The 23,053-nt window shown below is 43.9% G+C and overlaps 1 protein-coding gene across 2 annotated transcripts; it reads left to right on the forward strand.

Annotated features, from left to right (window-relative positions):
• The first annotated feature begins 1,061 nt into the window (after positions 1-1,061).
• Positions 1,062-21,080, forward strand: NAPRT (nicotinate phosphoribosyltransferase). 2 transcript variants are annotated; one of them, XM_089518090.1, is made up of 13 exons: positions 1,062-1,280; positions 5,733-5,860; positions 7,210-7,292; positions 7,417-7,547; positions 9,325-9,440; positions 10,459-10,652; positions 13,083-13,223; positions 13,711-13,795; positions 16,194-16,274; positions 16,709-16,811; positions 17,914-18,071; positions 18,614-18,721; positions 20,061-21,080. In XM_089518090.1, the coding sequence occupies exons 1-13, from the start codon at positions 1,079-1,081 to the stop codon at positions 20,118-20,120; spliced, it is 1,590 nt and encodes a 529-aa protein (XP_089374216.1). In that variant the 5' UTR covers positions 1,062-1,078; the 3' UTR covers positions 20,121-21,080. The 2 variants fall into 2 exon arrangements, with proteins under 2 accessions (XP_089374216.1, XP_089374217.1); XM_089518091.1 differs by lacking the exon at positions 1,062-1,280 and adding an exon at positions 2,901-2,949.
• Positions 21,081-23,053: the final 1,973 nt, after the last annotated feature.

A 23,053-nucleotide genomic window follows, 5' to 3' on the forward strand; every position in this document is an offset into this window, starting at 1 on the left:
TCTCTATTGGAACAGCTTTGTGAGTATGCCTTTCATAAAGCCCTTCAGGAATTCCCAACCAACTTGAGATGCCTTCTCCTTTAGTATCTTTGCCTACAGAATCCTACTAAGTGTATCTTTGGGGTTATTAAAATCAGTTTCCTGAAATCCAAGATAGATGGCTATGGGGCGGTCTGTAGCTGCCCCTTTTCTGGCCAGATTGGGGCTGCAGTGACCTCACACCGTGGCCCCAGTCCGGCCGCTGGAAAGAGGAGCTGCGCGGTTCCTTTTTATGCCCTCCAAGGGGTGCCATAAAGTTACATTATTGCCCTGCTACTGAAACAATACCAGGGGAAATCTCTGTGCTAAGACCCAGACTGATATAAGCAGAACGAAAAGGGAGAGAAGGGCCAAGAAGAGTGTGGACCTCTCTTAGGTTCAATGGGGCATGCTTTATCACCTTATGACTTCCTTAACACTTGCAGCTGAGCAGACTTTGCAGGTCCAAAGCTCACCTCTTCTGCAATGAAAGGGAGATGTGGCCTTTGGCTCCCCCCAGTCCCAGCCGCAGCTGCCCTGGCAACGCAGAAGCCGTTTTGGGGGGTTCTGCAGACTGCTTCCAGTCTGTTGCTTAAGGCACATTTACACAGTAGAAAGAACACTGTTTGACACCACTTAAGTGCTGCAGCTCCATCCAATGGAAGCCTGGCATTTGCAAGGGCACTGCTGCCTCAAAACTACACATCCCAGGATTCTTGAAACCCTCGTGGACACCATCCAAGATGATCGGGGGTCCCAACTCTGGGCCCAGGGCACCAAAAAGCTGGGCTTAGGCGGTGGCGTTGGTCTCCCAGCCAGGGCCCATCCAGCATCCAAGACTTGGGGATCCCAAGTCTGGACCCCTCCAAACTTGGGTCACCCTGGGGCCACAGGGCAAAAAGCCTGGCTCTCCCTGCCCTTGCCTGGCTGGAGCTGGAACTGGAGCGCGGCCCTCCTCCAACCTTCCTTCCTTCCTTGGGGGCGTGGGTGGGGGCGGCGCTTGTCTGGGGCTGGCAGGGGAGGGGGCCGGGAGGGCTGTCTGTCTGTCTGTCTGCTGGCGATGGCGGGGTCTCCTGGGGCGCTGCTGAGCGACCTCTACCAGTTCAGCATGGCCTACGGCTACTGGGCGTCCGGCAGGGGCAGGGAGCCGGCCGCCTTCGAGCTCTTCTTCCGCCGCTGCCCCTTCCGAGGGGGCTTCGCCCTGGCCGCCGGCCTCCAGCGCTGCCTGGCCTTCCTCCGGGGCTTCAGGCTCAGCGCCGCAGGTAAGAAGAAGAGAGCCAGCGGCTGGGATGGAAGCCCTCCGGAGGACATGGAGGACATGGAGGACCTTCCCCGTCTAAAGCTACAGACACTCCTAGGGACAGAAAGGCATAGCCTAGCTCTATATGATGCACACATATGCCTCTAAAGGCCCGCTGCTCTAGCCAGGCTCCGAAGGCAGGGAGGAGACAAGGCTGGGATGCAAGATAGATCTGGGGGAAAGGAGGCCATCAGGAGGATCAGCCTCTGCACTCTGCACATGGGCAGAGGTCTTGCTGGGTCGCTGGAGCAGCCCTGCCTCCACGCTGGACTTTGCCCTGGGAGCCGGAGGGCAGCGAAGGAGGCCAACCAGGACAGAGGGCAGCTGAGCCAGCCTAAGTTTGGCCAAGGTTCCCAAAGGGCATTTAAGGGGCAGCAGGAGGCAGGGCCCAGAAAGGGCAGAGGAGCAGGAGGAGGAGGAGGAGGAGGAGGAGGAGTTGCTGGGTGCAATGCTGAAAACATTGATAAAAAAGTAAAGCCATGCTTCAAATGGAGGAGGTTTTGCATTGCTCCTCTGCAGAAGGTGGGAATAGAGGACATGTCCTGGAAAAGGAGGGCCTTGGGTCTCCCTATCTGCACCTTCAAGCCATGTCCAGCTTATCAGGCAAAGCTATCCTAGGCTTTCCTTGGCACGTTTCTTCAGCTTTGCCCTTGCCATCCTCTGAGGCTGAGAGAGTGGGACTGGCCCAAGCTCCCCCAGTGGGTTTCTGGGGCTGAGCTGGGATTTGAACCCTGCACCAAAGCATGACACTGTCTCTCTTTTCCAAAAGGCTTGGGACTAGAAGGTGGGCATGTTGGGATACCGGTCTTTGCGTATTAGAGGGACCTCTTGGGAGAAAGTGCCAAGGTTGGATTAATGCTTCACATTAAATAAACAAAACACAAAAATACAGCCAGCCCTCCGTATCCACACATCCCTCAATCCACAGATTCAAACATCCACAATCTCATACCATTTAATATAGCAAACCGTGATTTTGCCATTTTATATCAGGGACACCATAGAATCACAGAGTTGGAAGAGACCCCAAGGGCCACCCAGTCCAATGCCATGCAGGAACTCCCAGTCAAAGCACCCCTGACAGATGGCCATACAGCTTCCATTTAAAGACCTCCAGGGAAGGAGACTCTGCTACATTTCCAGGAAGGAGTGTGTTCCACTGTTGAATGACTCTTACTGTTGGGAAGTTCCTCCTCATCTTGAGCTGGAATCTCCTTTCCTGGAGCTTGCATCCATCGTTCTGGGTCCTGTTCTCTGGAGCAGCAGAAAACAAGCTTGCTCCCTCCTCAGTGTGACACCCCAGGGCCATCATGTCACCTCTTCACTGTCTCTTCCATTTTACTGTGCCATTGTATTCAATGAGATTTGAGCATCTGGGGATTTTGGTATCCACAGGTGGGATGGTGGTGGGGTGTGTGTGTCCTGGAACTAAATCCCAGTGGATGCAGTGGCTTAGAGCCTTATCACACTAGGGACTTACCACACGGATATTGTTGCCCAAACGTTTCAGAAGCACTGGAGGTGGGATCGTCCGTTGTGCTTCTCTAGCGTAATTGAGGCTTCCTGCTTTCCTTCTGTTGCTGAAGCGTTTTCAGGGAAGCCTGAAGAAGCCATTTTTTGAATAATGGAAGGTATCCTCTGTAGATTTTGGATCTTACTGTACTGTATACAGTTTCTTAGTGCTTGATCACTTAGGGCCCGTACAGACAGGCCAAAATAAAGCTGCTTTGGGTCACTCTGGAGGTAGGCTGTTTAATGACACACACATCTTAAGAGGCTAGAAGCTGCCGCGCCAAAGCTGCACTCTAGTCCTTAGGACTGGAGCATGTCTTTGGTGTGGCTTCTGGCCTCTTAGGACACATGCATCATTAAAAAAGCAAACCTCCAAAGTGTCTGTCCAGGCTCTTAGTAAGCTTCTTATGTTTCATGCAGACCTTTGATCACACAATAGTCTTGGTGGTCCAGTGTGGCCTGATCATCTAATCTAGTCTTAAGGGGGTCTCATGCCCCCTAAAAACTCCCAGGATCCATGGCAGTGCCTGAAAAAAGAGGTTTGGGATACGGAAGACCCCGATGGTAAGGAAGACACTTTTGAGCCTCTGCTTTTTCTCAGAGTCTTTGGATGCCTAATTGATTTTCCATCCAGTTCTGCACAATTTGGATGGTTTTCCATTATGGCATGGTTTCCAATTGCTTTCAGCCTGTTTTAACTGGTTTTTGAACTGTCTGATCTCGCCTTGTCAGATTGCTGAATATGCTTTCAGTCTGTTTAGTTTATTTTACTTTTTGCTGTTTTAAATGGGTTTAATTGTTTTATTGCACCCCACCCTGCGATCCCATGATATAGTGCAGGCCGGGAATAATTTAAATATATACCGTAAATAACATTGACAGAGTCAAGTAGTAGAGTGCTAGCCTGCTGTAATGGCTTGAGCATTGGACTGCAACTTTGGAGAGCAGATTCCCTGCTTGGCCATGAAAACCCGGCGGGTGACCGTGCGCAAGTCACACACACTCAGCCCCAGAGAACCCCATGATAGTTTCACCTTTTGTTGTGAGCTGCCCTCGAGTCGGTTGCAACTCATGCCGACCCTATGGATGAGACATCTCCAAGAGTCCCTCTCCTCCACTGCAGTCTTGCCCAGATTCTGCAAGCCCTTGCCCATAAGAACCCCCCGATTGAGTCTATCCATCTGGTTTGTGGTCTCCTTCTCTTACTTCTACCTTTCCTAGCATTATTGTTTTTTCTAGTGATCCATGCCTTCTCATTATGTGGCCAAAGTACAACAGTCTCAATGTGATCATCTTAGCTTCCAAGAAGAGATCTGGTCTGATCTGTTTGAGAACCTATTTGTTTCTCTTCTTTGTTGTTCATGGGATCCTAAGTACTCTTCTGCAGCACCACATTTCAAGTGATTTCTTTCTATCTGCTTCTTTCCCTGTCCATCTCTCACATCCATACATGAATATTGGGAATACAATGGCCTGACTGATTCTGACTTTAGTGCTCAGTGGTATGTCTTTGTCCTTCAGTATCTTTTCCAGTTCTTTCATAGCTCCCTTCCCATTCCTAGTCTTCTCCTTATTCCTTGGCTGCAGTCTCCGTTCTGGTCAATGTTTGATCCTAGATAAGGAAATTCTTTAACTATTTCAATTTCCTCGTTATCTAGATTGAATTTGTGCATTTCATCTGTAGTCATTATTTTTGTTTTCATTATGTTCAGCAGCAGATCTTTCTTTGCACTTTGATCTTTGACTTTCCTTATTTAATGTTTCAATTCCTTAATATCTTCTGCGAATATTATGGTGCTGTCTGCATATCTTGGGTTGTTACCTTTCACCGTAGGGTCACCATTACTGGGAAATGAAGGCACACAACAACGAGAAGTCGAAATAGTCAGTTTGATTTTTGTGTTTTCAGTTTTTGGGTTACAGCTTGGATACTGTGATAGGATTTTTACATTTTTGTTTTCTATTACTCTCTGGGGGATTTTCATGCTGTAGAGTGACTCTGTGTGTGTGTGTGTGTGGGGAGGAGTAAAAGAATGACCCCTTATTGTGAACAAGATCACACCTTTTATTGCCATTCCTCCATCTTAGATAGAGATAGTCGCGACAGATGGCTTCCATGTCATCAGGGCACTGAATCCGCTCCGGGAATTAGAAGAGCTATCCAAGGCGATGGGCCGCAAATAGTTTCAGCACCATGGATGTCACTTTTGGAGTTTTAGATTGAAACCAGGAATGGATTCAGGGCCCCGCTGACATGGAGACTGCCACTACCTGAATGCCTACTTCCAGTTTTTCTGTGATGAGTGGTTTATTTCACCAGCTAAAGCCTGCTTTGGTTGGAAATGTTTCCCTCTCCAGCAGATCTCCCTCCCAGATGTCTTCTGACTCTGCTAGGGTTGTGCTCTTCCCTTGGTTGCATTACCCTCTCAAGCTTTGACTCTCTTCCCCTTGTGATCTGGACTCTTGTTGTTGAATTGCCTCCAAGATGGACCATTGCTAATGAAGGCCAGAGCCATTGCAGAATGAAAAGAATGAGGTTATGCTTTTAAACATTTGGGAATGATAAGAAACAGCTCTCAGATACAGGTCTAGTATACACAGGGCTTTCAGACTTTTTGAAAATATTTGCAGTTAGTATTGTTGTTGTTGTTATTATTATTATTATTATTTATATCTCACCAGTTGGTGTGAGCATTATCTTTTACCATGACACATAAAAAGGGTTAAACTTCAGCCGTGTTTTTGACTGCTTGTTGCTGGATGTGGTTTACTTGAGATTTTGCAGGTTTTCCTTTTTTGAAATCCTAACGTTTCTGGGCTCCTCTATCTTTCCTTTTCCAAACATTGTTCAAAATCTTTCCCTGGCTATTGCAATGTGTTTCTTTGGATTGCTCCTTTTCAGACATTGAGTATCTCAAGTCAGTCCTTCCTGTTACTACGGAGGAAGCCTTCTTTGAATACCTGCGCACAGTGGATGCATCGGAAGTGTCCGTCTCCTCCGTTCCAGAGGGCTCAGTTGTCTTCTCCAGGGTGAGTCTTTGAAGGAGCAACTTCTAGCAGCATGGTAATGCAATACAACAGCATGATCCCAAGACTATTGGGGTCTGGGGGCTTTCTTGTCAAGGGAACAGTAATTCTACTCTGGGTTTTCTTTTGGACTTTAAAGGAAGTATGCAAGGTGCTGAACTCTGTCTGCCGAATAAACCAGGACCTCAGATAGCTCCTGAAGTCTAAAATAAAAGCAGGGGGGAATTCCTTGCACCCCTGGCATGGAAGCTGAGAGTTTAACGCTTGGAATAGTTTCTTTAAATTTTGCAATAGAACTCACTGTGAATTCAATACACTCCAGAAAGTAAGCTACCAGCCAGTGCTCAGGACTTCTCTAATTGCATACAGAGACCGCTATAAGTGGTGGGGGGAAAGCCACTGGATACCACTGGCTTTTAACTGCTGTCCCAGCAACATAAATGGGATCTTTTGAACCCTGCTTTATGGAGCAGTTTGGTTTAAGCCTTATAGAGATTTATAGTGAAGCTAAAGTCATAACAGCAGTTCTGGCTAGCTGTACAGGACTTTTACCAAAAAACCCACAGAGGTCATAAAAGTTGGCTTTTTGGAACTACAACTCCATTGAATCAGCAACATGATGCAGCAGGCAAGAAATCCAATGCAGTTCTATGCTGCATCAATAGTATTGTGTCCAGAACTAATAGTGCTAGGAAGTAATAGTACCAACCTATTCTGCTTTGGTCAGACCTCACCTGGAATATTTTGTCCAATTTTGAGCACTTCATTTCAAGAAGGATGTTGAGAAGCTGGAGCAGGTCCAGAGGAGGGTGACCAAAATAGTGAAACGTCTGGAAACCACCAAGCCCTATGAGGAACCGCTTAGGGAGCTGGGTATGTTTAGCCTGAAGAAGAGATGGTTAAGAGGTGAGATGATATCCCTGTAGAAGTATTTGAAGGGATGTCACATTGAGGATGGAGCAAGTTTGTTTTCTGCTGCTCCAGAGAATAAGACATTGAACAATAGATTCAAATTACAGGAAAAGAGATTTTGCTTAAACATTAGGAAGAACTTCCTGAGAGTAAGAGCTCATCCAACAGTGGAACCAACTTCATTGGAGTGTGATGGAGTCTCCTTCTTTGGAGGTTTTTAAACAGAGGCTTGGTGGCCATCGGTCAGGAGTGTTTTGATGGTGTCTTCCTGCATGGCAGAATGGGGTTGGACTGGATGGCCCACAGAGTCTCTTCCAAGTCTATGATTCCAAGAATCCTCAACCCAGTGGCAAGGCTAGGCTGGCAGGGAGGATTCTAGAGGAGAGGCTGTCATCCCAAAAGGTCACATTCTTGATTCCCTTCTGACTTCTTCCTTGCAGGTACCTCTACTACAAGTGAAGGGCCCTTTGCTTGTGGTACAACTCATAGAGACCACCTTGCTCTGCTTGGTGAACTATGCCAGGTGAGGACAGAACCGTACACACAATGGGTTCCAGTTTCACATTTGCATTTCTGCATTGAGGTGGGTGGCTGTGTAGTAAGGTATGGAAACAATTAATGTTTACTGTTGCTCTTTCCTTCTTCAGTCTTGTGGCTACCAATGCTTCCAGGTTCCGGCTTGCAGCTGGCCCAAATAAGAAGCTCATTGAGCTGGGCTTGCGAAGGGCCCAGGGACCGGATGGAGGCCTCTCTGCATCCAAGTACTCATACCTGGGAGGTACGTCCAACCTCCTGGAAATTCAGTTTCAGGCACTTGACAACTCACTTTTAGCAGCCTGTGAGGTGGTATCTCCATTTCTGGTTGGTGGTCACTCTGTTTTTACAGTCCTGGCACCATGCTGTATTGTTGCCCTTAGAGTAACAAAGGCTGGTGGAAAGACAATATTAGTACCCTGGGGGACCTTGGAAGTCCTCATCCTCCCTTGCAATACCACCCTAGAGCTAGTTTTGCCTCCAAATGCCTTTTATGCTGCATTTACACTGCAGAATTAATGTACTTTGCCATTGATTTAACTGCCATGGCACAATGTTATAGCCCAGGGGTAGGCAACCCTTTTGAGCCGGGGGCCGGGTTGCTGTCCCTCAGACAACTGGGGGGCCGAAGCCAAAAAATAAATAATTAAATAATTTTTAAAAATTAAATATATAAATAAACTGGGACAAATGTAGGACAAAATTTTCAAATGGAGGGCACTTTTAAAATAAAAAATGGAGGACACGTGAAAAAATTTGCTGATTTTTTAAAAAATGTTAAGATAAATGCATGTTTCTGAGGCTTCTATAGACAATTGCCCCCCAAAGGCCCCGGCGGCAATCGGCGGTAGGACCGGGCTGGGGCCGGTCCCAAGGCCTCGCCGGGCCGCATCCGGCCTGCGGGCCGCAGGTTGCCTACCCCTGTTATAGACTTTTATTATTATTAAAGTTTATTTATATAGTGTCATATGATTTACATACCACATGGATTTCTGGGATATGTAGTTTTGTGAGATATTCTTTGTCAGAGAGTTCTGGTGTTCCTAACAAACTACATATCCCAGGATTACATAGAGTGGAGCCATGACAGTGAAATCGATGTCAAACTGCATTAATTCTGCAGCCTTAGGGTGTGTGAAGGGCATTTTCACCATCCTTCCAGCTGTGGGGTGTGCTATGATACAGCTTTAATTGCCATGGCAACATCCTAGAGAATCCTGGGATTCACATTTTAAGAAGGAGCATTTAAAGCTCTCAAGCAGAGAATTCTAGTGCCTCCATAGACTACGAATCCCAGGATTCCATAAGATGCAAACATGGCAGTTAAAGCAAAATAATAACACTATAGTTGTCTAATGTGGAAAGGCCCCTGGTTAGTTTTAAAAGTGCCACAAAAGACTATTTTCTCCTTCCATTTTTATCTTTATGAATTGTAAATCTGTAGGCTCTCCTTTTTTAATTCCCTTTGCTCTAAAAGTGACCACTTAAGTTTTACAGTCTCTGAAGTCTTCTCCCAATTTTTTAATATTGCCTTTTTAAAAGTCAGAGTTCCTTAATTTGGGTTTTTTCCCTTTCCTAAAGACTCTCCCTTTTGTCCTTAGAAAGATGCAGGAACATAATGCAGGAAAGCTTGAACTCCATCATGACTAGCAGCTGCCCTGACAGGGGATTCTGGGAGCGGTAGTCCAAAAAGTAACATTTCCACACTCTGTGTAGGAAACCAACTCATATTGAGCTAGACCAGTGTGGAAATGATGCGGTCCTCCAGATGTCAGATGTCTAACATCATCTGGTATAGTCAGTGAAGAGCAATGATGAGAGTCGTAGTCCCTTGATCATTCTAGGCAATTCATTTTGATTAATCAATCAAATTAGTAAATTAAATGGATTAAATTTTAATGTAATTAAGGCTGCTCTTTTAATTGAATCATTTTAATTTGCCTCCCGATTCAGAGCTGATGGAAAGGGTGGTCCAGTGGCCACCCGCAGTTTCTCACGGCTCCACCTTTTCTCTGTTCCAGGCTTTGATTTTACCAGCAACGTCCTGGCTGGGAAACTTTTTGGGATTCCGGTTCGGGGGACTCTAGCTCATTCCTTTGTGTCCTCCTTCACTTCACTGGGTGAGATAAAAACACGGGTTAGTATTGCCAGTAGCAAGGCGATGGGGTGGGGAGGGAGGTTGTTGAATTAGGACTAGTTTCCCAGGGTGGTAGCCTTCCACAGTCTTCCACTGTTGAACAGCTCCTAGGACCTTATCACACTAGAAACAAACCACAAATGCAGGAATTTTTCAGACATGTTTGCACCAAAGAGCAAAAAGGTGGAAATAAAGTGAATAGAAAGTTGACAGAAACTATCTCCTTCCTTGGAGGCCTTTAAACAGAGGATGGATGGCCATCTCTCAGGTATGCTTTGATGGTGAGTTCCTGCATGGCAGAATGGGGTTGGAGTGGATGGCTCTTGTGTTCTCTTCCATCTCTATGATTCTGTGACACCTTTTTACTTTCAGAAGTTCCCAAAAGTAAAAAGGTGTTGTTTTTGTCAACTTTCCATTTGCTTTATTTTCACGTTATTGCTCTTTGGAAGAATGCCAGAGCATTCTCTGAAGATGCCAGCCACAGATGCAGGCAAAACATCAGGAATAAACTCTTCTAGAACATGGCCACATACTCCGAAAAATCCACGAAAAAATTCTCTTTTTGTCCCATTTTCCTAACTCTCCAGCTCTCGCATCCATACCTGGTAACAGGGAAAAGAATTGCTTGTACGATTCTAACTTTCATGCTTAATTGTGTATCTTTGCTCTTTAGGGGCTTTTCTAGTCCTTTCATAGCTGCCCTCCCCATTCTTCGTCTTTTTCTGATTTCTTGATTGCAGTCCCCATTATGATCAATGTTTGATCCAAGGTATAGGAACTCTTTTGCTGTTTCGATGTCCTCGTTGTCTAGATTGAAGTTGTGAAGGTCCTCCATCGTCATTATTTTTGTTTTCTTTATGTTCAGCAGTAATCTTGCCTTTGCACTTTCTTCTTTGACCTTCCTCAGTAGTTGCTGTAGTTCTTTGATGTTTTCTGCTAATAGTATGGTGGTCATCTGCATATCTTGGATTGTTCAGTTGGTACAATTGAGCCCTGATGTCTGTATTTTGCCCTCTAGAGTCTGGTTCCTCTCGGTGGGAAGGAGCCGGTGGACTTCCCCTCTTTAGCAGAGACGTGGCTGAGCCGGGTGTGCCAACTCCTCCAAGTCCCGCTTGATCAGGTGCATCGAGGAGAGCTGGCAGCCTTTGTGTCCTACGCCATCACCTTCCCACAGGACTTCCAAGGCTTAGTGGACACCTATTGCGTTATGAGGTAAGCTGGCGTTCAGAAAACGCTGGACCTCTGTCTCATTTTGAAGGAATTTATAAGTTTGAGCCAGCCTGGTGTAGTGCTTTTTGAGTGTTGGACTAGAACCCAGGGTGACTAGATGTCCTCCTTTTCCAGGACACGACCTAAATATAACTTAACCAAGGTGGGTTTCCATGGCCAGGTGGGGAATCGAACTCTGCTCTCCAAAGTCATAGTCCAGTGCTCAAACCACTGCACCACGCTGGCTCCAAAGTGGTTAGTAGCACACTGGCTCTCATGCACATGCAGACACTGTTTTAAGTATTTGTCCATTTAATTTTTCTAAATTGTACCACATATTGTTTTTATTGTGTGTTGTTTTAATCTTCTACTCTCAACAGCATTGGGTCCCATATGATGAGACAAGCAGGCTAGAAAATCAAATGAGTAAAGAGAGACAGACATACTACTTTTTGTCTTTGGAACCTGCTATAAATTTCCAGTCCTCTTGGTTGTTCACTGAAAGGGATAAACAAGAGGTCTGATGCCAAGCATGGAGGGGGAGCTGGTGGGAAAAGGTTATGCATTGGCACATGCAGCCATTGACCTTTGTTCAGCACCCTCCTTTGCTTCCATCTTAACGTGAATGAATTACTAAGCAAGGCCTTGACTGGAACCTGCTTTAATTTCTATTTTGTGCACTTCAAAGAAAGCTGTTGTGGGGGGAATTGGCAGCTTTTGCATACTGGTCATGGCTGCCAAAGGAACAAGGAAAAAAGAAAGTTTTGTCAAAGGATTTAAACATTTTGAACCATAAATTCAATCATTGAGTGCTAATAGCATCAGAGCCAAAAATAAGGATGCTGAGAAACAAGAAGGGAGCATTTGCATGCTTTGGTAATAGCAGATGTTTGCAAAAGTATAATACATACATACATACATACATACATACATACACTAAAAGGAACCTAAATGGGAAAATGTCCCCTGAGGAACAGTTCAAAGAGTACTGGGCATGTTCAGTAACCAACAGATGAGTGTGGAGTGTCAGCTATGAAAGAAAAATGGAAAACCAAGGGTCAGCTACACTGTAGAAATAATGCAGTTTGACATCACTTTAAGTGTTGTCACTCCATCTTATGGGATCCTAGAATTTGCACTTTCACAAGGTCTTTTTCAAAAGCCATGCCAGCGCCTCACAAAACTACAAATGCCAGGATTCTACAGAATGGAGCCACAGCAGTTAAAATGGTGTCAAACAGCATTATTTCTATAGTGTAGATGCACTCTAAGAAGAATGGAACCGTTCTGCTTGAGCTCTGAACAGCTTACAAAGGGCAGAATCCAGAATCCCTCCAGGCACAGTTTTAGATGGTATCTTAGAAGAAAGATCCCTAGGATGATGATGATGATGATGATGATGATGATGATGATGATGATGATGATGATGATTCTGTGTTATCTGCCCCTTATACACTCGGCCATGAATCGAGGCAGGGAACAACAGCCGACCAACAAATACACAACATCAGTTAAAAACATACAGCAGTTTAAAAGAAGAAACAGGACCAATACATATTAAAACAATCCACATTTAAAATGCATCATTTAAATTTTACAACTTAAACCATTTCTGGATAAGCCTGCCAGAAGAGACTGGTCTTTATTGCTGTTTTAAATTTGGACGGTGTATTCAGCTTCCTTTAGGACATTTCAGCTAGAGACATCTGAAGAAAATGGCAAAATCAAGGTTTGTCTTTTGGAATTTATATTTTTGGGGAATATTTTCAAACTGTGGATGGATAAGTCCATGGGTGAACAAGTGGATATGGAAGGCCGACTGTATAAGGAGAGCCTAGTTATATCAGAACAAAGGTCCATCTTGCCTAGCATCTTGTTTCCAACAGTGTGCAGCCTGATACCTTAAGAAGGTTACCATTAGGACATGGAGAGCTGGCCTCAGTTTGGACCAGCATCCTCCTGTCACCCTTTAATGAGAACGCTCCTGTCCAGGATCTAGGTTACATATGGGATTTCCTTCTAACATACAATCTACTCCATACACTCTGGTCCTCTGGTGGATATTTATTCCAGTCATCCAAAACTAGGTTGGCAACTGTTGGCCAGAAGACTTTCCATGTAAGGGACATGGTTTTATAATGCCATTGCATTTAATGGGACTTGAGCATCCACGAATTTTGGTATCCATGGGGGTCCTGGAACCAAAGCCCAGCAGATACCAAGGTGCCACTGTATTCCAAAAAATATAAATTCCAAAAAGCAAAGCTTGATTTTGCCATTTCATCATGTAAGGGACACCATTTTACTATGGCACTGCATTTGATAGGAACTGAGCATCCACAGATTTTGGTATCCATGGGAGGTCCTGGAACCAAACACTAGTAGATACCGAAGGTCCATTGTAATGCTGTTGTGGTCTTTTACCATCCACAGGAGTGGCATCCCAAACTTCTGCGCTGTCGCCCTGGCACTGAATGAACTGGGGTACCGAGCTATTGGGGTGCGTTTAGACAGCGGGGACTTGGCCAAGCAGTCCCTAGAGATACGACGCGTGTTCCGGACTTGTAGCAAGCAGTGAGTTATTCATGTATCGTGTTTTTGATTGCATCTACTGGGGTAAGGGAAAACTGGAAATTGGGGTTCATGTCCAGTTCTGAGCATCACAGTTCAAGAAGGATATTGGCAAACTGGAGAGTTTGGGACCCAAGCCCTGTGAAGAACAGCTGAGGAAGGTGGGTAGGTTCAGCCTGGAAAAGAAAAGGCTGAGAGGCGAAATGATAGCCATCTTTAAATATTTGAAGAGATGTTATATAGAAGGTGGGTCAAGCTTGTTTTTTTGCAGCTCCACAAAGTAGCACAAAAATAAATAAATAGTGGATTATAATTACAAGAAAAGGCCGGCAAAGTCTGCTAAATGGACCTTGGTGGGGTGCAAAATTGTGAAAGCTTTTTCCTCTGTCAAGGCTGTGGGTGGAGGGCAGAGATAACGCAGGGCTGGTCAGGGCAGATAGACTCAGTTGAAGGCACTCCTCCTTTTTAACCATGATCGCTTATCTTCCAGCTTTCAGGTCCCCTGGCTAGAAAATGTTCCCATCGCGGTGACTAATGATGTCAGTGAAAGCAGCCTTGAGGAGCTCACTGCAGAGGTGAAGATATGCTTGTAGTTTTCCTTGCATGAGGTAGTGGAGATTTTCTCTGCCATAACTGGACAATGACACTATATTACACAATTCTTTATCTCATTTATAGCCTGCCTTTTCCCTAAAGTGGGACCCAAAGAAGTTTACAACAGCTCAAAATATTCATTGTTGTTGTGTGCTTTCAAGTCGTTTTCGACCGATTGCGACTCTAAGGCAGACCTTTCATAGGGTTTTCTGGAGCTGAGAGTATGTGACTTGGCCAAGGGAGAATTGAAGCCTGATCCCCAGAGTCATAGTCCAACGTTCAAACTACTATGCCACACAATATATACAGTATTCACTCCGTATTCACAGATTCCATCATCCACAGCTTCACATTTAAAAAAATTAAAAAATATTTTTTGAAAAATTCCAAAAACTAAACCTGGATTTTGCCATTTTAGATAAAGGACTCCATTTTTCTACCCCGTTTTATATAATGGGACTTGAGCATCCACAGATTTTGTTACCCATTGGGGGTCCTGGAACCAAACCCCAGTGGATACCAAGGGCCCACTGTAAGACAAAAGTTTTTAAAAAGCATTGGACAGTCAATCCAGAAAAAACCACTGTTTGCATAACATTTATTTTATTTTAAACAATTAAAAACATACAGGGCACAACCCTAGGTCACAATCTGGCTTTCATAACTGGATAAACCATAGCTACATTGAACAAATGCAATGAAGCTATTTTAGTGAACTGCAAAGACACACAAGAGTGTGCCAATGTGCATCAGGCACTTTTGACATGCACTGAACACTTGCGATGGACACCAGCCACTCCTGTTGTACTCTGGCACTTCTGGACAGATGTCCAGATTAACAATGGGACATGCCCTGATGTGCATCGGTATCCATTGAACATGGGGCCATAGCACATCAGTAACTTTGCCATTGTACTACAAATGCCTATACATTTGTTGTACAATGGCAGCCCCATATATAAGGATGTTGCAAAACTACTCAAATATTGTGCACAGTGTTAGTTTTGAATAAAACATTTGACTGAAACATGTTGAATTGCTCTTCTTTTTTGTGGTATAGAAGGTTCACCCTTATTATTTCCATGTTATTTTCATGGCGATTATCACACGGAGGATAAAGACAGGAGCAAAGCTGATGACTCCCATCCTTACGCTGTTCTTATCACACAATTATTGCACACATCACGCTTATCCCATCATTATCCTGTCAATAAAGTAGAATTGTCCCATCAACTTTCATTAACGGAAACTTCCGTTACTGAAAAATGACAGGTCAGTTCCACTTCATTGACAAGTTAATGATGGGATAAACATGACATTATCTGATAATCACTGCACGATAAAAAATGGGAGTGATCTGCTTCACTCCTGTCCTTTTCCCATATGATAATCTCCTACCTCTGCTACCAAAGTTTCTTTTAAAGAAATAAAATCTAGGAACGCATTGGCTTGTTAGCTGAGCTATACTTGTATAGTACTCCATTTCATGTGCCCTTCACATTAATTGTCTTAGCAACCCACAAAAAATCTCCCTATAAAGTAGGTCTGTATTATAACCTCATGATAGGTCTGTATTATTATACCCATATTGCAGATGTTCTGGGGAAGACTGAGGATAAGAGATTGTGGTTTATTTTAAGTAAGTTTAGTAAACTGAGAGCCAGCAGCCTGTGGCTTGTAGCAAAGGCTCTTTAACTTGTGCTCCGTCTACCTCCAAAAATAAAATTTATGGACTGAAAATAAAATTGATTTTCTCAGAGAATCTCAACATCTGACATAATGTTAAGTATGAGACTTAAAGTCTATTCATGCTATGCAGTTTGACACCACTTTAATTGCCACGGGTCCATCCTATGGAATTCTGGGATTCATAATTTTTTGCGGGGGATATTTAGAATTTCCTTCCAGAGAGCTCTAATGCTATATATTCAAGGGGTTGCCCTAGAGAATTCTAAGGACTTCACCAAACTACAAATCCCATTATTCTGTAGATGGAACCATGACAGACAACTATAGCTGCTTGATACTGCTTAATCTGCCTCCATCCTATGAAATCCTGGGGTTTAGAATTTAGAATTTAATACGTTTAACCCTGGGATTTATAGTTTATACCCCACTTAGATGAGAAGATACTTAGATTTCTCAGCTGAATTGCTTTAGGACTGTAGTTCACAAGAATGGATACAGCTACCTAGCAGAGAATTTTATAGAGCTCTCCAAACTCCAAACCCTAGGATTTGTCAGGTTGAAGCCATGTCCGCTAAAGCAGTATCAAACTGCTGATAGTTGCCCAGTGTAGATGCTTTATGAGTTGAAGCATGGGTGATCCCAACATCAGAGTCAGGGGTGGAGGACTCACTGTGCTTTTGATCCTGCCAGGGGAATGAGATTGACATGATCGGCGTGGGGACCCACCTTGTCACCTGCCCGCTTCAGCCTTCCCTGGGCTGCGTCTATAAGGTAATCGTTGTTTCTCCCCTCCATGAGGTCCAGCAGGCGGGTTCATTTGGAAATGTTTTGCTTTCCAACCTGGTTGGGCGGTCCTGTGAATTTAGTGCCATTGCCCATAAACAAGGGTAAAATCATGTAGCCCTCCAAATATTGTTGGACTGCAACTCCCAGCATCCCTCATCAATGACTATGCTGGTTAGGGTCGCTGGGCCTTGCAGTCCATTGACATCTTGATCGAAGCACAATTTCCACTCCACATCAATGGCTCTCTCAATCCTGATCCCTAAACCAATCTCCTCCAAACGCATGCCTTCTCTACGTGTTGGACTGCAACGCCTGTCGTCTCTAGCCAGCATGGGATGATGGAGCTTGTAGTCTGGCATTAAAAATATATAATTCAGGAAGGTCAGGCTGCTTTAATTGTCTCATCCCTCCTTTCCTAGCTGGTGGAAGTGAATGGATCTCCCAAGTTGAAGGTGACGGAAGATGAGGAGAAGACCACCATTCCAGGAAGCAAGATGGTCTACAGACTGTGGGATGCTGCTGGTGAGATATGGGATTCACATTTGAACATAGGAAATTCATAAAACATAACAGTCCATTGGTCTTCTCTCTCTGGCTTCTGCTTTTTATGGCCATGAGTCATGAGGGCTCTTTGCTAGCCAGCTTTGTCGCCAAATGCTTGGGTTTCCCCTCTGTTGTTTTGGATCACTAATAGGTTGAGTCTCCCTTATTCAAAATGCTGGGGACCAGAAGTGTTTTGAATTTTGGATTTTTTTGGATTTTGGAATATTTGCATATACATGAGGAGATTATGTCTATACGTGAAATTTGTTTATGTTCCATATACACCTTACACACATATCCGAAAGGTAATTTTATGCACAATATTTTAATAGTTTTGTACATGAATCAACGTTTGGGTACATGGAACCATCAGAAAGCAACGGTGTCCCTATTTCAGCCACCCATGTGGGCAATTGTGGATTTTGGAGTATTTTGGGATTCTGGATAAGGGAGACTCAGCCTGTATTATAAAAGAATGAATGACTTCTGAGGAAAATCATAGAACCATAGAGTTGGAAGAGACCACAAGGGCCATCCAGCCCAACCCTCAGACCACTTTCCTATGGTTCCCATTTATTTATTTGTTTATTTTTTAAAAAAATACATGTTTCTGGTCTTCATGGCTAAATGCAAAGGAAAATTTAGGAACATGGAGATGCATATCTGCCTAATGTAGTCTAAAATATTGGCTGATGAGTTCAATTAGATCACTTCTTCAGGGGGAAGTTATAATATAAAAGCATGCTTCTGTCTTCCAGAACATTGAGTCAACCTTTTTTATATATATTCCACATTTCAGGAATATGATTATCAGGTTACCAAATTTAGGGTGGCTCCTTATTGTGGAAGTACAGCTGCTTCTCCCCCTGTGCTCCCTGCTGCTCCTGCACATGGAGGTTCATATGATCCTAGACAGACCACACTTTTGGTCATGCAAGTCTTCTCTTGTTAGTTTTTTGTGGGTTTTTCGGGCTATGTGGCCATGTTCTATCTAGCAGAACATGCTCTGCTAGAACATGGCCACAAAGCCCGAAAAAAAATGAAAGCCTTTGACTTCACATTGTTCTCTTGCTGTTTGCAGGTTTCCCGTGTATGGATCTGATGGCACTGGAAGAAGAGTTGCCTCCAAGGGCTGGCCAAGAGGTCATGTTCTGGCCACTGGGAAGAACTGGAGAAGCTGGGAAGCTGACCCCAGCAGCAGTAGAAACCTTGCACTGTGTGTACTTCAAAGATGGCCAGGTGGGAAGCAAAAATCATTGGCTGGCATCACACCCAAATAGAGTGTGTTGTTGTTGTGTGCCTTCCAATCATTTCCAACTTATGGTGACCCTAAGTGGTATTCTTGACAAGATTTGCTCTCAGCCTCAGGGGCAGGCAAAGGCAAATCTCTGAACAAATCTTGCCAAGAAATCCCCATGATAGGTTTGCCTTTGGGTTGCCATATGTCAGAAACGATTTGAAGACACACAATAGCAGAAACAACAAGGCCTGCTGGAAGCAAGATGTCTTTAACAGTGTTTTAAATTCAGACAGCATGCTTGACTGTTGAATCTCTCCCGGCAGGTCATTCTGCAATTTGGGGGCAGCTGGTGAAAATGTCCTCTGGGTGACAGTTGCCAGTTTAGTCCTGGCTGGTTGAAGTAAATGTCCCTCACAGGACCTGAGTGTATGGGGTGGATTATATGGGAGGAGGTGATCCTGCAGGTAATCGTGACTCAAACCATGTATAAAAGAATAATATTTTGTAACTTTTCCTGCACTCTTCCTTTCCTACCATGAAGGTTTGCCAACCACTCCCCAGCCTTGTAGAGATCAAAAATCACGCCCAAACTTCTTTAGACAAACTCAACCCTGTCCATAAGAGACTCCAAGATCCAGAGCCCTACCAGGTATGAACCAGATCTCTTTGTGTGGAATAGCTCTCCCACTCCAACTTTTGAATTCCCCATCTTTGTTAGGATTTAGGTTGCTGGACCTTCCTTCTTTGGAGGTCTTCAAACAGAAGTTGGATGGCCATCTCTTGGGAGGGTTCTATGTATTCCTGCATGGCAGAATGAGGTTGGACTAGATCGGTGGTTCACAAACTTTAATCCTCCAGATTGTTTTGGATTTCAGCGCCCAGAATTCTTGACTGTTGGATAAGTTGGCTGGGGCTTTTGGAAACTGAAGTCCAAAACACCTGGAGGATCAAAGTGTGGGAATCACTGGACAAGTTGATCCTTGAGGTCCTTCTCAACTCTGTGATAAGACTCAGCCAGAATGAAGGACCATCTAATCCAACCCTATTCTGCCATGCAAGTAAAGGGGTATGAGCTGTAATGAAATGGCAAAGAAACATAGGCAATGCATTGTCTCTAATATTGCACTACAAGTTGAGTCTCCTTATCCAGGATTCTGAAATCCTCCGAAAAACAAACCATTTTTAATGGGTGGCTGAGATAGTGACACCTTTACTTTGCTTTCTGATGGTTCACTGTACACAAACTTTGTGTCATGCACAGAATTATTCCCATAATAAAAAAGGCTTCTCCTTGACCTAAAATGTCCCATTTGCACCATGTTTTTGGATCTTCTTGGAGGGTCCCCAAAACATATGGGAAATGCCCTCATACCTCCTAAAGGCTACTGGAGGGGCAAGAAAGGATTTATTTTTTGTGAAGATAGAAAATGTATAATCAGACATATTGTTCATTATTTGATTCTCTGCCCCCCTTTACTCTTCACCAATGATGACCATTTGTGTCATCCATTATTCAGACTGCACACCTGAGGAAATAGTGGTGGAATTGTAGCTGATATGCAGCTATTTGTTACCTGCTCAGTAGCCCAATTTGCATCGGCTGCCAAGAAATTGCATGCGTGTTTGTATGCACTTCACACTTTTAATTTGCTGGTTTTACAGGGTTTTGTTACAATAGTTTTAAAGTTATGTCTAACCTTCTTAAAACCGTTGTTTTCATTTTTATAGATTTCATTCCATTTCTATTTTACGTTATGTATTGTAAAGGCCATTGGCTATATACAGTAACGTTTATGATGATATCTTAGTGGGAGTGGATGCAATTGGGAGGATGCTGCCCTCCAAGGTCTCCCATGGACTAAGGTGGCCTCCTAGCCATCCATGCCCACCCTTAATAGAAATAGAGGAAGGGTGGGATTCTGTATTTCCCCACCTCTGCTATAGAGATTCCCTTCCTCACTGTTTTCTTCTTTACCCCCAATTCTCAGGTTGCTGTGACCGAACAGCTCCATTCACTTCTCACCAGCCTTCAGAGCAACAGCCTGTGATCCATACGACCCCTTCATCCAAAGCCACAAACGGAGGCAAGCCATGCTCCTATGCCATGCACTGAATCTTCCTGGCATCGTCAGCCACTAGTGGCCTTTCTTTGTGCCTGGGATATCTTACTGGGATGCCAGATTTTATGCCTGTGTTGGAAGACGTCGGATTGTATTTACACACCCTTCAATTCTGCCAGTGTTGTCCCACTTTTTAAACATGCTTTTAAAATGTCCCACTTTCTCTCTCCTCCTGCCTTCCCCCTTCATCCTCAGTTTACTGCAATTGCTGCAAAATGAGTTCAAAATGGAAAAATAGTTTGCATTCAACTCTATAGGAAGGAAGGGAGACTAAAGGACAAACAAACCGCTGCACCTTTTCCTTGTTTGTATGCGCTTCCATATTAATAATGTTTGCCATTTTGACCACACTTGGGCACATAGCTACCAGTTTTTACCTGTGAAATGGTAGAAGGTACGTATTTATCCTCTCTTTTAAACATAAAATAAAGAGGAAACAGAAACTGATCCATCAAACTGGACACACTGTTAAAGGAAAACATTTTGGAGACATGTTTTTGAATAAACAGATATAAGTTACTGTAAGTCTCCCTTATCTGGAATTACGAAATCTGAAATACCTCAAATTCAAAATTGTCCCCATGGGTGGCTGAGATAGTGACACCTTTGCTTTCTTATGGTTCGGTGTACGCAAATTTTGTTTCATGCACAAAATTATTAAAAGCCTTATAACATTACCTTCAGGCTTTGTTTAAACAGTGAATGCAAAACAAAAATTAATTCTGTGTTTGACTTGGGTCCCATCTCCAAGTCATTTCATTATGTATGTGGAAATATTCCAAAATCCAAAACACTTCTGGCCCCAAGAATTTTGAATAAGGGAGGCTCAGCTTGCATATACTATTCTAATAATATGCAATAAAAATAAATAAATAAACATTGTGCAAACTCTTGTTCTAGATTTTACTGTATTGCTATATATATGATTGTCAGTCTGTTTCAATTTGCACAGTTCAAAAGGTTTGCTTTAAGAATGGTCCCCTTACAATTGCAATGCTATGATTCCACTTTAATTGCCATGGTTCCATTCTATGGAATGCTTGGATTAGCAGTTTTGGGAAATGGTATTTTTGGGAAATGGTATCTCTACCAGAGACTTCTAGTGTCTCCCTAAATTACAAATCTCTGGATTCCATAGAATGCAGCCAAGGGAATTAAGCATAATCCATAGTGCTATAGTTGTGCAGTGTGGAAGCCATAACTGAACAATAGCAGCACAGTGGTTTGGAGTGTATTCACATTACACCATTATAGCACTTCGATCCCATTTTAACTGCTACAACTCCATCCTACAGAAACCTGGGATTTGTAGTTTGCTACTTAACAAGTCCTCTAATGCACATCCATAAACTAAAGCATTAGAGAAATATGGCAGAAAATTCTAAGTAAGGGTTGAGTCTCTCCTATCCAAAATACTTGGGACCAGAAATGTTTGGGATTCAGGGTTTTTAAAATTTGAGAATATTTGCATATTTGTTTAAATACTTGAAGGGATGTCATACTGAGGAGGGAGCAAGCTTGTTTTCTGCTGTTCCAGAGACTAGAACGCAGAGCAATGGATGAAAGCTCAAGGAAAAGAGATTCCACCTCAACCTTAGGAGGAATCTCTTGAGAGTAAGAGCTGTTTGATAGTGGAACACACTCATTCCTCAGAGATTATGGTGGAGTCTCCTTCCTTGGAGGTCTTCAAATAGAGGCTGGATGGCCATCTGTCGGGGATGCTTTGATTGAGATTTCCTGCATGGCAGAAGGGGGTTGGACTGGGTGGCCCTTGCGGTCTCTTCCAACTCTATGATACTATGATTCTATGATTCTATATAGATAATGAGCAATATCTTGGAGATGAGACCCCAGTCTAAATGTGAAATTCATTTATCTTGTATATATATCTTACACACAGAGGCTGAAGGTAATATTATACACAACATTTTTAAAAAATACTTCTGTGCATGAAACAAGGTTTGTGTATGTTGAACCATCAGAAAGCAAAGGTGTCGCTATCTCTTGTTCATGGGAAGAAGATTATCGCCTCTGACTATCAAGTAGACCACAAGTTGAACATGAGTGAACAGTGTGATGCGGCAGCTAAAAAGGCCAATGCTATTTTAGGCTGCATCAATAGAAGTATAGTGTCTAGATCAAGAGAAGTAATAGTGCCACTGTATTCTGCTTTGGTCAGGCCCCACCTAGAATATTGTGTCCAGTTCTGGGCACCACAATTCAGAAAGGACATTGAGAAACTGGAGCGTGTCCAAAGGAGGGCGACAAAAATGGTGAAGGGTCTGGAAACCATGCCCTATGAGGAACGACTTAGGGAGCTGGGGATGTTTAGCCTGGAGAAAAGAAGGTTAAGAGGTGATATGATAGCCCTGTTTAAATATTTGAAAGGATGTCATATTGAGGAGGGAGCAAGCTTGTTTTCTGCTGCTCCAGAGACTAGGACCCGGAGCAATGGATGCAAGCTACAGGAAAAGAGATTCCACCTGAACATTAGGAGGAACTTCCTGACAGTAAGGGCTGTTCGACAGTGGAATGCACTCCCTCGGAGGGTGATAGAGTCCCCTTCCTTGGAGGTCTTTAAACAGAGGCTGGATGGCCATCTGTCAGGGATGCTTTGATTTGGATTTCCTGCATGGCAGGGGGTTGGACTGGATGGCCCTAGTGGTCTCTTCCAACCCTACGATTCTGTGATTCTATGATTCTATGATCAGTGGCAATGAATCAGCTCCTGGGGAATGTGAAACGCTGTCCAGTCCTAACAGCTTTTTGGTCGCTGTATAAGATCGCCAAGTGTCCCTTGTTATAAGGGATCTCACTTATTTAAGGGCCAGAAAGCTTGTTCTTTAGTAGAGTGGCAGGTG

The sequence above is a fragment of the Sceloporus occidentalis genome, unplaced genomic scaffold, assembly GCF_023333645.1.
Source record: "Sceloporus occidentalis isolate IW3139 unplaced genomic scaffold, rSceOcc1.0.p SCAF_3, whole genome shotgun sequence".
Classification (NCBI taxonomy): domain Eukaryota; kingdom Metazoa; phylum Chordata; class Lepidosauria; order Squamata; family Phrynosomatidae; genus Sceloporus; species Sceloporus occidentalis.